General features: G+C 39.4%; 2 protein-coding genes across 3 annotated transcripts in view; both read right to left on the reverse strand.

The window, feature by feature from the left end:
* The window catches only part of LOC104965286 (phospholipid-transporting ATPase ID-like), a 718806-nt gene that overhangs the window by 249488 nt on the left and 453134 nt on the right, over positions 1–16184 (reverse strand). The gene's annotated exons all lie outside the window — the stretch shown is intronic.
* On the reverse strand, positions 33–9489 carry birc2 (baculoviral IAP repeat containing 2). Of its 2 annotated transcripts, none has more exons than XM_010793508.1 (14): positions 9467–9489; positions 8818–8884; positions 6781–7765; positions 6386–6666; positions 5049–5351; positions 4429–4699; positions 3242–3341; positions 3066–3144; positions 2938–2986; positions 2584–2826; positions 2374–2472; positions 1094–1249; positions 786–827; positions 33–458 (listed from the first exon to the last, which is right to left on the reverse strand). In XM_010793508.1, exons 3-14 carry the CDS (start codon positions 6872–6874, stop codon positions 265–267), a joined length of 1911 nt encoding a protein of 636 aa, XP_010791810.1. In that variant the 5' UTR covers positions 6875–7765; positions 8818–8884; positions 9467–9489; the 3' UTR covers positions 33–264. The 2 variants fall into 2 exon arrangements, with proteins under 2 accessions (XP_010791810.1, XP_010791809.1); XM_010793507.1 differs by having other exon boundaries at positions 5004–5351; positions 9467–9484.

Consider the following 16184-nt stretch of genomic DNA (forward strand, 5'->3'; position numbering starts at 1 on the left):
ACTGTTTTACATGAAATGCACTGCTGTGGTTATACAATCTCAAATAAATTAAGTTTAATACAATCTTAGGTCATATAACAATTAGTAATTAAAGTTTTTCATACATTTTTACAGATAAAATGTATATACTTCTGATCAATAATATACTTGTTTCAAACACATCACCCAGTGCTTTCTACTGATTATAACATCTGTAATATTGGATTATATCCTCAACTGTTTAAACATTTCTATCACATGTTGTGAGACTGAACGACTCCCCGGTTATGAGAGGAAGGTCCGGACCGTTCCTTTCACCAGGCCTCTGCAGATTGGACACTTCCTCAGCGACGGCGCACACTCTTTGCACACCACCAGGTGTCCACAGGGGATGAACACGATGTTGACCTCTTTATCCATACACACCTTGCAGGTCCGCTCCTCCTGCAGGCGCCGCAGCTGCTCCTCCATGGGGAGGTCTGCAAAACAAAAAGGAGACGTTTCCAACACGTTGATCTACCGGTACATGTTCGATGATGATAACAAGTGAATTAAATAGAACATTTTATTCATTATCAAACGTTAACAGAAGACAGAGAGTCATGTACTTGGAGGTATATTTAGGTCATATCTCACATCAGATACAAAAGGCTGTTCATCTAACATTGAAATTTAAATTTCACATCATGGGGCCGATATTAAGCAAAGATAAACTTATCAAAGTAGAAGTTACAAAGTGCTTCAAAGATAAACAAATCAAAAACACAAAAAAGTTGGATAGTGAGTTTTTATGCTTGTCTTAATACCTGAAAGATCTTGGCTTGGTGATGCAGCTTCGTTAGACACGGCTGAAAATGTGAAAGTTAAAATGTAGTTAGCTTAGACGTCGGTTTATAAACAATGAGGCAAACAAAACAACACAAAAAGCAAGAACTTTTAACTTCTTGAGAACTATCTTATGCTTAATAGTTGGGCTTTTTAGACAGAACAATGTTTGTGAATAAACCACTAGACCTTTTCTTAAACATGGCAGTATTAGTTTCATGACCAACTGTATTGAAATGTTTAGTATGAGCACATACTGCAGGATCTTCTTGGTGTTATAAAGACATACCCATGAGATCTCTGAGCAGGTGGACGTCGTTTTTCTGGATCCAGTTGCGGAACACCTCGGCTGCGGCGTTTCCCTTAGTGAGGATGAGCTCGATCAGCCGGGCGGTTTGCAGCTGGGCCGACGTCTGAGCCTTCAGGCCGCCGTACTCCTCTGTGGCTGCAGGGGGACAGGAAGTATTACTCTCAGCAGAGAGAACTGAAGACGCTAAAGCTGCATATTAGAGTCTCTGTCTGAATTCTGCTCAACAGTAGCTGATCAGCCATGCTCTGAATATTATTAACTGAAGAACAACAGTTTACATTTTGAACAAAAAGCCATCCGTGTTGATTTTATAGACGGCTTGTTGAACACAATCTACTGAGTAGCTCCGTCCGACGTATGAAGCGCTTTGTCTTTATTTACCATTCTTTTTTTCCTAATGTAGTAACAGAAAACATCATTTATCCAAAGCGCTCTTACTTACCTAACCCAGGGTATATGCAGGAATCCTGAAGTCAAATTTTTTAAGACCCTTTCCTACATTTTAAGACCTCATCTCCACTTTGAGTTTTAACCGGTTACCTTGGCGACACACTTTACCTCACATTGACTATATACAGTATTGATTGTCCTTCCTCCTTATCTTCCAACCATTTGGACGCAGACTTGCATTTCCCCATAACGATGTTGCTTAGCAACCGGCGTAAACGGACCTTCGCACACTATCAAGCAGTGAGCGTGCTATGTCCTGTTCAGATGACGTCAAACCCAACGGGATGCCATAAATAAACTACACAGAATCACACTACACACCTACGCAATGATTACATTCAGGCACACTGTAGAATACAACCTCTTTGGACCATTTATATACTTATTGAAAACAAGCCACAAAATGTGATACCTTGGAAAATGCCGTTTAATAGCCTTAATTTTCGCTAAATTAATTTATCAACTTTTAATACTTTTTAAGACCCCGCGGACACCCTGTGTTCCCTTTATTGCAACTCTGATGATACCTGAAAATGACCAGACATGTAGCTCTTAAAACCTAAATCCTGCGTCCCAAAGTAACTAGTAACTGTCCTTTCTACAAAGTTACAAAACATTTAAAAGATGGGGCAACAGCTGTTAAAGCAGATTAAATCCAATGATTAAAAAAGAGGGCCTCCCATATGCGGAGACCTCTGCCTTGTGAGCCGATTCGTACCTTACCCCCTTCACTCTGTTTCCCCTTTCACTCTGTTTCTCAAATAAAGGCTCTCTCTGGCCAACAAAAGAAAGAAAAAGTAGACCCTTACAGATCACAGTTTGCTCCCTTAAATGCTCCAGCACTGGCTCCACACTCTTCAGCCGCTGGATCAACGCTGCCTGGTGTCTCTTCACAAAGGTGAAGCCATCTAATGTAACAGAACAAAGTGAAATGATTCAGAATGCATGAAGATAGCTGGATTTCATTTTGGTTCATGTCAGTGCAGAATATATCTGAAGGTATTTTCCGTCAGCTGTACCTGATGCCATTGCCTCGGCCACCATCTCTCGCTCCTCCTCCCTCTTCTGTTCCTCGGCACTCAGCAGGTCTGAGACCAGCTCCTGGACGGTGCGGTAGTTCTCCCCGCTCGTCAGGATCTTGCTCTGGACGGTTTGCTTCACTAGACTACGCTCGAAGCCCATCTCTAGAGCGGACTTAATCACAGGGGTGTTCATCATCACTGCATCCTCGGAGCGCTCCTCTCCTGGGCCGAGGTGAACTACTGAGACACAGAGAGTACACCCGTCAAGCTGGTTGATAGCACTTCCTGTCCGTCAAGGACTCTTTACATTGTGCCAAAATCCATTTAGTCAGCTAATCCTTCCAAACTCACCAGGTGGATCCGTAAACTCTCTGGAGCGGCTGTCTCCATTTGATAAAAGCTTTTGGGGGAAAAAAACATTTATTTAAAGACTTGTTCTCGGCTAAACGTGTACGACTTGTGTGCCGCTCGCTACCAACCTGCTCAAACAGCCGAGGGAATCGAGCCTGGATCTGGTGAACGAACTCTTGTCCCTTCTCTTGGAGCAAATATTCACACCTGGAATAAACCAGAGGAATACAAACGTATAAGTACAAAGGGCTCTGGTCCACACATTCTGAACCAAAATGAAACAACAATGAAACAGTATGGTTACCGAGGGAACCATTTAGCGTGTTCCACCCAAGGATCGTCTCCGGACTCCCAGCAGCGCAGGCCTCCGTCGCAGCAGAAACACTTTACGTCATCATTACGACCTTTAGGGCAAACAAAGGACTTTCAGTGTGACGGGTCATTTGAAGGGGATTTCAAAGAAGAAAACATGTTTTTTTCTGATAAAGGACTTTTTCAACTGAAACCAGTTCAAGGCAGGTTTGTTTCCCCATCTTTCATTTCTGCTTTTGCCTGAAACCCAAGTAGTTTACCGAAAAAAATGATATATTTAGTATTCAAATGAGTTGTAAGAAACCAGCTGTCCCCAATAGAATTTAGATCTGGAAAGTCATGTGTGTGTGTGTTACACCCCCCCCCCCCCCCCACACACACACACACACACGGGGGAAACTGTTACTGAAAGGACAGGGAAAAAACCTCCAACCTTTGAATTGACATTATCAGTAAACTCGGTTTCAAAAACATTTAAATGGCAGCTTGAAGATTTACATTTCAACGGCATTTCTGTTTTAGTAAAATACCTTTATCCACAACAGGTTATTGGTATAAATGAAAAGGTACATTAAGAATTTAACTTCTGGGAGGTATATTTGATGTTGTGGTCCTAAAGAAATGCGTTTAAAGTAATACAAATTGTGCCTTATACCAGGAAGGGTGCACATATTATTTTCAGAATTAATATGTTATTTAGTTTTGAAAATAATCCAAGATATTTTTTTTTCAGTCTCCTTTAACCTGCAATAGTTAAGGTTGGGAGAGCGCAACAAGCTGTAAACACGAAACTATCATATCACTATTGAATTGGGGACACAGAGCACACAGTGACATGTGTTCTCAGCTCTTAACCCATCCTAGTACCAGGAGTCTAGTACTAGGAGCAGTGGGCATGAGGGGGAAAGCGGGAGGTCCGGTGCCTTGCTCAAGGGCACCACGGCAAGTAGCAGTCCACACTCCATATTTTAGGTCTGGTCGGGGACTTGAACCGGCGACCCTACGGCTCCCAGTCCAAGCCCCTACTGACTGACCCACTGCCGGACACTAGCATTCAAAGCTGATAATGCAGATATGGACCGGCTTTAGCTATCATTTCCAAGTCCAACATTCAGTGTCCTCCCAGCAGCTCCTCGTCAGCGGAGTCTGATCAGCTGGTCTCTGTGACATTATCCGTACCTACATAGTAGAACCCAGCTTTAGCCAGCTGGTCGGGCCGGACCGGGATACGAGACGGCCAGTTGACAAACGTGAGCAGCCTCTCGTCGCTCAGCTGCATGGCGTTGTTGGACACATTGTTGAGGCCCGGGGCCCCTGAAGGCAGCTGAGAGGAGACTCCTCCGGACGCCAGCGACACGTTGTCGGCTCTGTCCCCTCGCACAAAACGACAGTTCGGATAATGCCTCTGGTGCTCGGATACGGCTCTGTCGCCTGGCTCCCAGTTACTCAACTGCAAATACAAAACAGAAAACTTCTGTCATGTTTCCTGTTAAAGAAATGAACCCTGAAACACATACGACCTGCAGGATTATAGTATTGCCTTCTGTCCACTTCTATCGTTATCTTTTAGAACCCGTAAACAGATTTCTTTAGGCAATTATTATGATTGATTCTATACCATGACTTTACTGCATTATGTATGATATGTTTGAATGTGACAGAGCAGGGCTTGTTCTCTACAACATCTCTAAATCCAGCCAGGGTAAGAGCTATATACGGTTTGTTACACCTCGTTTCCTTCTACATGTACACACTCTTCCATAAGGCAGGGGGGTCGGTGCCTCCGTGAGGACACACACCTGTCCTCCGCAGCTGAAGCAGGCCACTCGGTCGCCCTGACCCAGGAAGTAGAAGCCCGCCTTGGCGAGCTCGGAGGGGGTTATGATGGAGAGCGTCCACGGGTGGAAGGAGTCCAGGCGGTTCTGCTCTCTGCGCATGCTGGGGTTATGGCACGTCGGTCTCTGGTGGGACATGTCCTCAACACCCCGAGAGCTGAGCGGGCTGGAGGGGGGGGGAGCAGAGAAGGCCATGTTCAGGTAGCCCACCGGCTCCTCACCTTGGCTTACTGCCGGGTTAGGAGCAGCTGGGCCTGGACCAGAAAGCTGGAACAACAAGATGCAAACTAAATATGAAAATGTACTCAGGTAGGTTCATTCTACTAGGAAATGCAACAACAGAAGACAAACACATTCATACTTAGGAGTAGATGAGTTGCTCTATGAACAATTATATTCAAAGATTCAAAAGGTTTTATTGTTATATGCACAAAATACAAAGAAAACAAAGTAGATTGATTGATATTGATTCTTTAGCTATGGTCACAATTAGTTCTATTATACTATTTTACATCTTTTTCGTTTTATGTTAAGTGTATGTTGCATCGTTGGAGGACACTTAAGATTGTCATTGCCAAAACCCACGCCTTGTCATATAACTAATAAAGCCTTTTAAAAACTTAAACATTTTAAAATTATTTCTATAAATGTGTGTCTAGTCATTTTTTTTTTTACTTATTCTTTATTAGTTCTTTTCTCACATTCCCCTTTACATCCAATAGTACTCCAATGTAAAGAACAGACAAGGGGTCACAACATGTTTAAGGTCTCAAATCCTAACACTTAAACATGAGAATATGAAAAACAAAATGATCAAATCAATAATAACACTGAGGTATAACAACAATAAAAGAAAAGATGGGTTGTATATGAGGTCATCCTACAAATGACAATAATACAGTAGGGCTGTGCGAAAATAATAATCACGGTTATTTTTGGTCAACAATTGATATCACGATTATAGAAAACGATTATCCATTTACTTTGAAAACATCCATTTATTGAAAAAAGAATGTTTTTAACAGTTGATTACCCTGAACTTTAAGTATCTTTCAACTGAAAAAACATTTAAAAAAAAAAAAACAATTACATTTTTTTTTTTTTTAATCAAATTAATAATCGTTTTATTTCGATTACGTGGTTTTCGTAATCGTTGCAAGCCAAAATCGTAATCGAGATTAAAATACGATTAATTGCACAGCCCTATAATACAGTCTAATATACTTAGGAAAAATATACCAGAACATTTCAAAAATAAATATTCGTCTAGTCATTTTTAAAGAAACTTGTATTGATCTTACCGGGACGGCTGGAGCGATGCGGAGCGGGGAGAAAGCGGAGTGCGAGGAGGAGAGCAGGTTGGCTGTGGACGGGAGACTCTGGATGAAGGAGCAGGAAGGAGAGAGCTGCCGGTGTTTCTCAGACGGACAGTCTCCCGCCTGCCAGCCATCTGCCGTCACGTTGCACCTGAAACACTGCACACGGTCGCCAACGCCGGTGTAGAACCAGCCGGCCCTCGCCAAACTCCGCTCTGTAACTCCTGAAGCTGGGAACCGGGCAAAGGTAGAGATGCGGAAGAGCTCTGTGGGATAAAAAGGACATCATACTGACACATCGATTCTTTAAAAGCACATCAGAAGTTAAAAAGACACATAAGCTTAAATCTAAAAGACAACACAATTAAAGAGAGCGGTACCTGAGGAGTTATCATATTGCAGGTCAGGTGGAGGCCCGTTGCGACATAATCCCATCAGAAAGGGGTTGTTCTTTAGTTGAACAAGAGTTTCCATTTTTTGTATTAAAGTTTAGAAATATAAAAGGTAAAAGAGATGTCCTTAAAAAGGGAAAGGGGTTTGAGAGAACCCAAGGTCTTGCTTTCTTACAGCGACACACACTCACTCACACTGCAACAGAAAGTAGAAGATCATGGGCCGAGCATGTGGGGAGGGGAGGGGATGCAACTCAAATCAAAAGACTTCAGTGCAATAGGAAGTGAAAGTAAGTTTGAAATGAAGTGAAGAAACAAAACTACCAGTCCAGCAACCACCACCACCACAACCACCACCACCCTCACGTCATAGGCAAATACTGCCTGAGGTTCCAAAGGGCATGAAGTCATGTATTTCCCTCTAACCTCCTATTTCCAACATAAAGCCTGAACTTTACACCTGGATCCATTTCACCTTTCCCTTCAGAGAGTACTTCCTCTGAACATTTAACTGCAGAAACGTCCACATTTCTCTTTCAGTTAAAGCCCCAGTGGATGTACGTCCAACAAAACACATTCTGTGCAGTAAAAAAATAATAGACTTTTTTTTAGAGAGTCAATTAAATGCATTCTCAAATTAGAAAAAGTGTTTTTCTCACCCTGGGTCAGTATAGACTTGATTGTCTTGTATATTAAGCACAGGCATGTATGACCCTTTTAATTTAATCATGTAGAATGTGATTATTTTAACCAACATTAGAAATTAAATAAATATCTCAAGTGAACACACAAACACACACACACACACACAGACCAAGGGAAATGCTCTCTCAAACCCCTCCCCCCTTCTAGGACATCTCTTTTGTAGGTGTCTAATCTGCCATATTTGAATATCAAAAACCAAATAAAAAAAAGGTTATCCTTCTTGGGTGTGGATAATGGACCCTCCTCTTTCGGTTAATGATAGCAGGACCTGTAGAAATCAAGAAAAATAACAGACAGAAAATGTTAAATTGGGTTCAAGTAGAAATTCTTCATGGAGGATTTGAACCTTTAAGTCTGTATATGTTACAGCTTTGCCAGGTTTATCATGACAATAAGCAATGTTCAATTAGGTCTTACTTATATTCAATTATACCTGAAATTCAAAGAATCAATTTCCTGTTAATTTTGTGAGAACTGAGGTTAGTAAAGTGTTGACCAAGTGGTGAATTAGCTACACATTCACAATATAATCATAACTGGTATTTTCTTTTGGCAGGGTCACATTATACTAGGGGCCTTTCTCATTTCAGGATGTTCTGCCTCCTCATCTCCTCACTCTATAATTGAGGAGGGTTGCCAAAGCAGCTATGGGCGTATGTTTTCGGAACCTGAGCTTTAAAATAAACTGGAATCTGGAATAATCTCTAACCATGATATAATCCCCAAGCAATACCACCCCTGTTTTAACCATATTTGTTAATGTCATTTCACCTGGATATTACTTTTTTTTTGTATATCTGACTTGATTTACAAGTGCTTTGACTCCTGTCTTTGACTCCTATCTCCTCTCCCCCTTCACGGGCGAAACTAGGACAACAGGAGAGGAGGCAAAGAAAATATTCGAGTATGTACAAAATGGAAAATGTGACGTTGCTTTCCAGACATTTCCCGTTTGACTGGTTATTTTGTGGTTCAATTCAGCTTTAACTGTTAACTATGTCATTAAATAACCAGGAGAGATTTGGATTGATTTATAATTGTTGCTTTGAACCATTTATTAGAACAAAGCAGTTCCTGGGTGATGTGTATCAACCATAGACTGTATATTAACATAGTAACGCCCCACAGAAACCAGTTTGACAAGACCAATCGACATTAGCATGCTAACGCTAACGTCTGTTAACGCGACTAACTGTCAAACACGACTCATTAGTCTTTGCAGCAGCACGGCGGAAAGAAAACTAAATTGTCTGAGTTGAGACAATTAATAAGACAGCAAGGTAACATGTCATTTCCACTAGCATCACTGAGTCTACTCACCGTTTCCCAATTCAGTCGATATGGAAAGTCCCGACTCGAGACCGTCACAGATCACGACAGCGCATGACTGCTTCCGGGTATGTTGAAATGAAAATGAGACAGTCAATAAAATATAGAATGTTGCTGGAAATCCCTCCGCTAATATTAGAACATCATACCAAAAATCAGCATATTTAGATGGATTACATAAAATAGATACATCGGAATCACCACGATTTTTACCCGGGATTACTTTTAGTTTCATTATCTGTCCTCCTGGCAAACCAGGACATCCAATCGCTTCAAACACACTAATGCAACTATTTTATAAATGGATGATTAAATGTAATACTGTAACGAAATGTGTGAAATCCAGCCAATTATACTCACTTATACTACATTTTAATTTGTAACAAAATGAATGACAACCTCTATGTGTCAAATTGTTTACATTATGTAACCTAACTATATATCTGAGGCCACATTCAAACATGAAAATGTACAATACAATTGTAAAGAGATATACATATCTCTTTACAATTGTATTGTAGAGATGTTACGAACGGAGCATATTCATAGTAGGCTATATACAATTGAAATATCCAGAGCAATAACAACAATACTATTGTAATCTTAAATCAATGGTACAAAGAGCATTCTTGATACTTACATAGAGGCTTTGAAGAGAGGTCTGCAAATGAATCATCAGAAAGAATTCTTGAATGAGGTTATTATAGATTGCTGTACTTCCCCTAACGTCCTGTTGTAAAACCACGCCTCCATGCTGTGTCGAAAATGTACACAGTGCTGAGAGCTGTGATGTTAATCACACCACATGTCTACTTTCAATAAGGAGTTTACATAATTAGCCTGTGTGTTTTTATGTAAAGTCCCTGTCATTTCTTCACATTTTCTCTATGTGTGTCACCTTTCTCATCATTCAGTGATTTGAAACTGAACTTTGTGATTCAGTTCAGGTCATGTTATGGTACCTGGAAATCCCTTTTGCTTGAAATGATGCACTCAAGAGCAGGTCATTATCTATAAGCTTTCAAATGTATTACACAATGTGAATATCAGCGCACATGATTGTGTGATGGTTGTTATCATATTGACCAAATCAAGGATTATATAGGAAAACAAGACATTCGGACTAAAACCACCAGACTCGGGGACAGTTTCATCCCACAGGCAATAAGACTGTTAAACACCTGAACTGTTGAAACATCATCCAAAATATTCATCTGGCTGCTACTTTAAAATGATTTATCTATTTACCTAATATATCATATTCCAATAACTTGACTGTAGATTCTCATTGCACTATTTCACTTTTTTAAACTATTTTTATTTTTACTATTTACTTGCACTATATTTTTCTGTTTATCTGTGTTTTGTGTTGCAATGTTGGAGAAGCCTGTGACCTAAGAATGTCATCGGCATAACTACACTGTAGCTGTGTTCGTATGACTAAATAAAGAACCTTGAACCTTGAGTGAATCATTCAGTGGTACTGTAACAAAAACAATGGTACTGTAAAAAGTTAATATCTTATTGTTTCATATATCTATTATTTTATTTCTATGTGTTGGCTTTAGAGATACAGTTGAATGAATGGGAAAACACTTCTGACAGGTGTGTGAATATGTTTGTATAATGAAACTGGAACTTAAATAAAAACTTTTTTAATTAGATTAGTGTTTTGAATAACTTCGGAAACCCCTAGATAACTGCCATTTCCTTTCATACCCGACTGAAATCAACTAATAAAAGGAACATATTGTGCAAATAGAAATAGGAATACATTAGAAGCCAGACATCCATGTGCTATTTCAAAAACATACAATTGATAAGAGACACTTGAATCCACCACTTGTCAGGTATATTTAAAAGTTTATTCAACAGAAACTCCTTTAAAATGATTACAGTGAGAGTAAGAAGAAATATATTTATATAAAGCACATGCATACAAAGGTACAAAACAAGTCTGATTTCCTCCAAATTCTCTGTAAATAAGATAATAAAAATCATTATATGTAACATACATAGCAAGTGTCATGCATGCTAAGATAAATAAAAGGCTAGGTAGTGTGTGGCATTGTGTGCATAAACAGTAAGTCTCTCCAGGCCCATGGTAGTTTAATTTAGAAGATATTAGTTGACTTGGCTTTGTATGTGGGCATGACATGAATGTCTCCACCTCTAAATACTGTTTAATGTAAAAAAGAAGCTGGTTAGAAGAAACGCTCTCACCAATTGTTAACAGCTTCCAATTTAAGTAAAATATAAAACACACTGCAGAAACAACCCAGCGGGTAAAGACACAGATTATATACTTTCTTATATAGTAGTAGTAGTAGTAACTAAAAGAGGAGAATTCAAGAGCTCCCCTTTTTAATGATTGCCTTCTGTATTACAGCACCAGAGAGCTCTTGCAGTTAAAACAAAATATACCAAGAACACAGCATCCACAATTAGTATGTTGCACATATTTGCATCATTCCCACTTACAAAACAAGTCTTAAGAGTGGAAAACTTCAGCCATGGACAGAGGAAATTATAACTCTATAGTGTGGTAGCAAATTCATATCTTAATGGTACTGATTATTACAGGATTTTGCACGTTTTAGTGTATTTACAACAAATCAAAAACATTGTACATTGCTGCGATGTTGCTCTACTTTAGAAACTATAATGTATCTTATCCATATATGTCAACAATCTGGATATGTAATAGCAGAATCTTTTAGTGTGCTTCTGTAGTGCAATTAACTGACTTTTGAACTAGTTAAGAGTTATTTACATGTGAGGGATTTTACAGTGTTACGGTGTACCTTTACACCCATTAATGGGTTCAAACGAAAGATTGTATTTCCCTGAAAAATATGATTGTAATATTGTACTATTCTTATTTTCATTTATATTACTCCAGACAAGTTATGTTTCGTATAATGGATGACTGTACTGTGATCCACCAAAAACACATAGAGTTAATATATGAGTCAAGCAAGTTTTAGGAGTCAGCTAACTGAATTTTGGTAATACATGGAAAAATTATTTGACTTAATTAGATAAAAGTTTTCAAATATGGCTGAGATGGTTACTTGTGTTATGTCTTTCTGTTGAAAACCTATGACTGGAAAAATAGATAAAATATGGAAAGGTAAATGATTAGAAATGTATAAAGCTATTATTGGAAAAAGTGAGAAGAAGTATTGATCCTGTTTCAGGAGAGATACAATATCTGCTGCACACTAAGGAGAGATAGTGTCCTTGCCTTTATGGCAACTTTGTGGCTTCGTTTCTTAAACAAAGGGTAGACATAATCATTTTACAACTGTACAATATCATGCAATCCAATACAACTAATTGCCAATAAATACTACCTTTGTGGAGCTTATATTTAATGCTGGAGTGGGAAACAATTACTAAAACACTTAAAAATAAAATGCAAACCAATTCATCAAACACTAAGACAACCTAAATATTAGTTACTTAAACAATTGTGATTTTGTCTGCAGTAATTTAGACTGCAGAACAGACTTTAATGAAACAAAAATAAAGAGCAGAGCTATTTCACACTGCAAAGTCCATATATGTAGTGTGGCTTTGGTTTGGGCTTTTATCTACTATTTAAATTAACCAGAGGACCAGATGGGGAAAACCCCGTATTGTTGTTGGATTGCATTATACTGAACATGTGTTCATTAATTGTAGACATCCTCATTCCAATGCTGGAATGAGGATGTCTACAATTAATGAACACATGTTCAGTATAATGCAATCCAACAACAATACGGGGTTTTCCCCATCTGGTCCTCTGGTTAATTTAAATNGACTGAGGAGTTTCAAACAGGCGTTTGTTAAATCATTTTAAGATTGGCTTTAATCAATGTTTGAAAATGAATTCTTCATATATGATAAATGAGAGGTAACATTTTATTTATGGTATTATTTCCACATATTTCTCTCCATTCTTCCTTCTGCCAACGGTGTCGCAGTTTCTCGTCTCTCCCGTTTTTGTGCTTAGTGCGCATGGGTTAGAGTTTGCGTGGAGGACCGCACGTTTTCCCGTCAAGTTAGTATTTTATAAATCGCAAACATTGCGTAGAAACTGGCGTACGCCATTTTTTGAGCGTATATCCCTTTATAAATGAGGCCCCAGGAAATGATGGATACACGGATCGTGTTCAAATCAATAGGCACGCAATGACTCTAAATAATAATGATCACGCCACCAAACACACATTCAAACTAAAGGAACCAGCCTGTTTGGAAATGTAAGAAGTAGAAAGTACAGGTATTTGCGTTCAACATGTAAGAAGTAAAAGTAAAAAATCGTAAAGTAAAGTACTGATACCAGAAAAATGTACTTAAGTACAGTAACAAAGTATTTGTACTCCACTACTTCCCACCTCTGCACACTGGTCTACATTCATCTGTATTAAAGAGAGAGACCCTGCTTTGGTGAAAATGCCCTTCCAAATTCTCTCGGCTCAACACTAATATTCAAATAATTGTTTTAATGTTACTCCTCTTCTCTGACTTCTTCCAGGTGACTTAGTGGAGACCTCCTCGATGTCCTTACAGGATTCGATGCCTGTGCTCCCGATGTCCGATGGCGAGGAGCTGATGCCGTGCATCCCCGAGGGTCTCAGTTCAGACCTCCTGATGGACATGGAGACAGTTCTCTCTGGCTCGCACATGGACAGAGACAGCCTGCTCACCTGGCTATAGACACACCAAGCCACCACCCAACAATCATCAAATCTTCATGACATGACGGAGAATTTTGGAGAATCTTCAAAAGTGGTACAGACCAAGGTCACTGAGAGAGTATGCTACTGCTGTGTGATGGATCCCTAACACTCCTCGCACGTTGAGGAAAGACAAAGCCTGACTCTCGCAGGCGGTGGTAAGCTGCTGGTGTTTTCCTCTTTTTGGGCCTTGGTCTTACGGAGATGCATGACGGAGCATCCATATTTTTACAACGCTCTTTCCTTTTAGTCATCGGCCTCAAATGATGCTCCCCACGTCTCTTGTAAAGTGCGTCACAACTTATTTTAGAGTGCAGTTATCTTTTATTATCCCCACTTGGGTGATTGAGTTTGCAGTAAACTTTTAAAAACACAGTGTCAAGTCAATAAAGTCTTCATGTAGCATTTACATAAATGCAAGAAAGACTTGTTCAAATAGCATTAAAGTTGTTTTAAAGGATATCATATCCACATTACCCATTGTTACCTCATTTAGCTTGTGGGATAAAAAGAGCAACATCTAGTGCTACTACCTCTAAGCAGCCTAATACTTTATGCTCGCAGTCCAAAACATGTTGTTAAGAAGCATCAGGACTGAGAGCAAGAGATCAAAGAAGTTATTATGATTTACACTACATTGGTTCCATAAAACCAAAAATGTCTGCTCTTATAATCAAAGCTCACACTATCACTGCTTCACATAAACATCAGGGTGAGAGGACGCACCCTTGTGGTGAGCCAGTAGAAGATCAAAAACACTAATAGAGATTTTACTCACAGACTTTAAAGGTGGGGTAGGTAAGTTTGAGAAACCGGCTCGAGATACACTTTTTGTTATATTCCATGGAATGCTGTGAACATCCCGCTAGCAATGAATATCTTAAGTGCTTTGACAAAAAATACATAAAAAAATATCATCTGTGGAAGCCGTGGTACTGTAAAAAGCACGACCAATCATCTGAGCCGGCCCGACTAAAATAACTGGATGGCCTACCTGCCTGTCAGCCTTCCATCTGTGCACAAACTTATCTCGTGCCCTCATTGGTCATGTGCGCGTTCGTGTGTGTTGGAGAAGGGGCTCTGTAAGGAAGTGGCAGATTTTTTTCCGGCTGTGTATTTTCAAATTCTTGCGCACTCGAGCTGGTTTCTCAAATTTACATACCCTACCTTTAATGATACAATTAATACTGTGGATGTGAAGCAATACCAGTTAATTTATAATCCTCTGACAAAGTAATAAAACTACTTTTCACACTTTTGGTGAATGAGATAATTCTGTAAACTACATACCAGAATGGCGGCGTCATCCAGTGAAAGAGAAGTAAGAGTGTAGCCTGATGTCATTCCATAGATTTAGTTCCCTTCCAAAATAAAGAAATTTTGTGCTTTAATCTAATGAGATAAATAAGATACATGAAATCGTGTCAAGAGATATTCGCACAAGCCTAAGGACCTATAATACAACTCAAAACAACCCCCCCCCCATCAACCACCAAATCGGAAAAATGGTTATGCTCCTATGCCTCGTCCGCCAATCTAATGCGTGCGCATTCGCATCGCTGCCGAATGTCGATGAATGGAGGCCGCTGAAAGGCCAGTTTCCACAACATCGACCGTCTGATCGTAAATATATCAACATATGCATTGTCGCATCTTACTGTAATCGAACAGGGCCGTGTCAAGACTACATCACCCTCCCGACGGACAATCGAAATTTTTAATACAAATTTCTTACGAGACATAAACCGGGTACACAAACTATTTCTGTCGAAAGCTCTGTGTCTCAACCATTACATCACCTCCTAGCACCCCGCTGCTTCGTCCACCTTGTCTGTACACCTGGACCTCAAAAAAGGTCTTACAAGACTGACCGCGTCAACCCCCTGTAACCCTAAAAATGTAACACCATGTTAAATTTTATATATCAATCCCTTCTACTACTTTCTATATTATCCGTTAATATGATTTAAAATAACGTAATAACGGCTATTATCTCACTTACGTGTCTAATTATATAACCGTGAGAGAAGTAAAACACATAACAACATATACACACAGACATAAAAAAACCCATACGGTAACAGGGAGTATTATAAATTGTATATACGTGTCATATTTAATATTGATTTAATAAATAACGTATTAAATCTCATTAACGTGTCTACAATGACAATAAGATTTTATTTAAGGACTAGTACAAAAATAAAAAGGACAAAATGTCGAAGAAATGTTGAGATATAGTGGTTGTATAGTGTGTATAGGTGTGTGTGGTGTGGTGTGTATATTTTGGTCTGCCGTGAAAATTCTCGGTGAGAGAGAGAGTGACAGAGGAGAAAGATAAGTGAGAGAGGTGAAAGAGAAAAGTTAGTGAGAGAGTGGAAGAGAAAAAGTTAGTGAGAGAGAGTGAAAGAGAAAAATTAGTGAGTGAGAGAGTGAGGATGTTTACCGACCCTCCCAGGGTTTTTTTTCTGGACGGGTTCGACATCCGTTTCATAAATGACACCATTATTTTAGACGGGTCATACATTGGTATGTGTCGGGTTTTTACAACTCTGACTTTTTCTTTTATCTTTTTAAGGTTTCGGTCGTCGTCGTCACCAACAGTAGTTACTGTTTTTTTGCTTAGTTCAG

Source organism: Notothenia coriiceps, unplaced genomic scaffold (assembly GCF_000735185.1).
Source record: "Notothenia coriiceps isolate Sejong01 unplaced genomic scaffold, NC01 NC01_scaffold00037244, whole genome shotgun sequence".
NCBI lineage: Eukaryota > Metazoa > Chordata > Actinopteri > Perciformes > Nototheniidae > Notothenia > Notothenia coriiceps.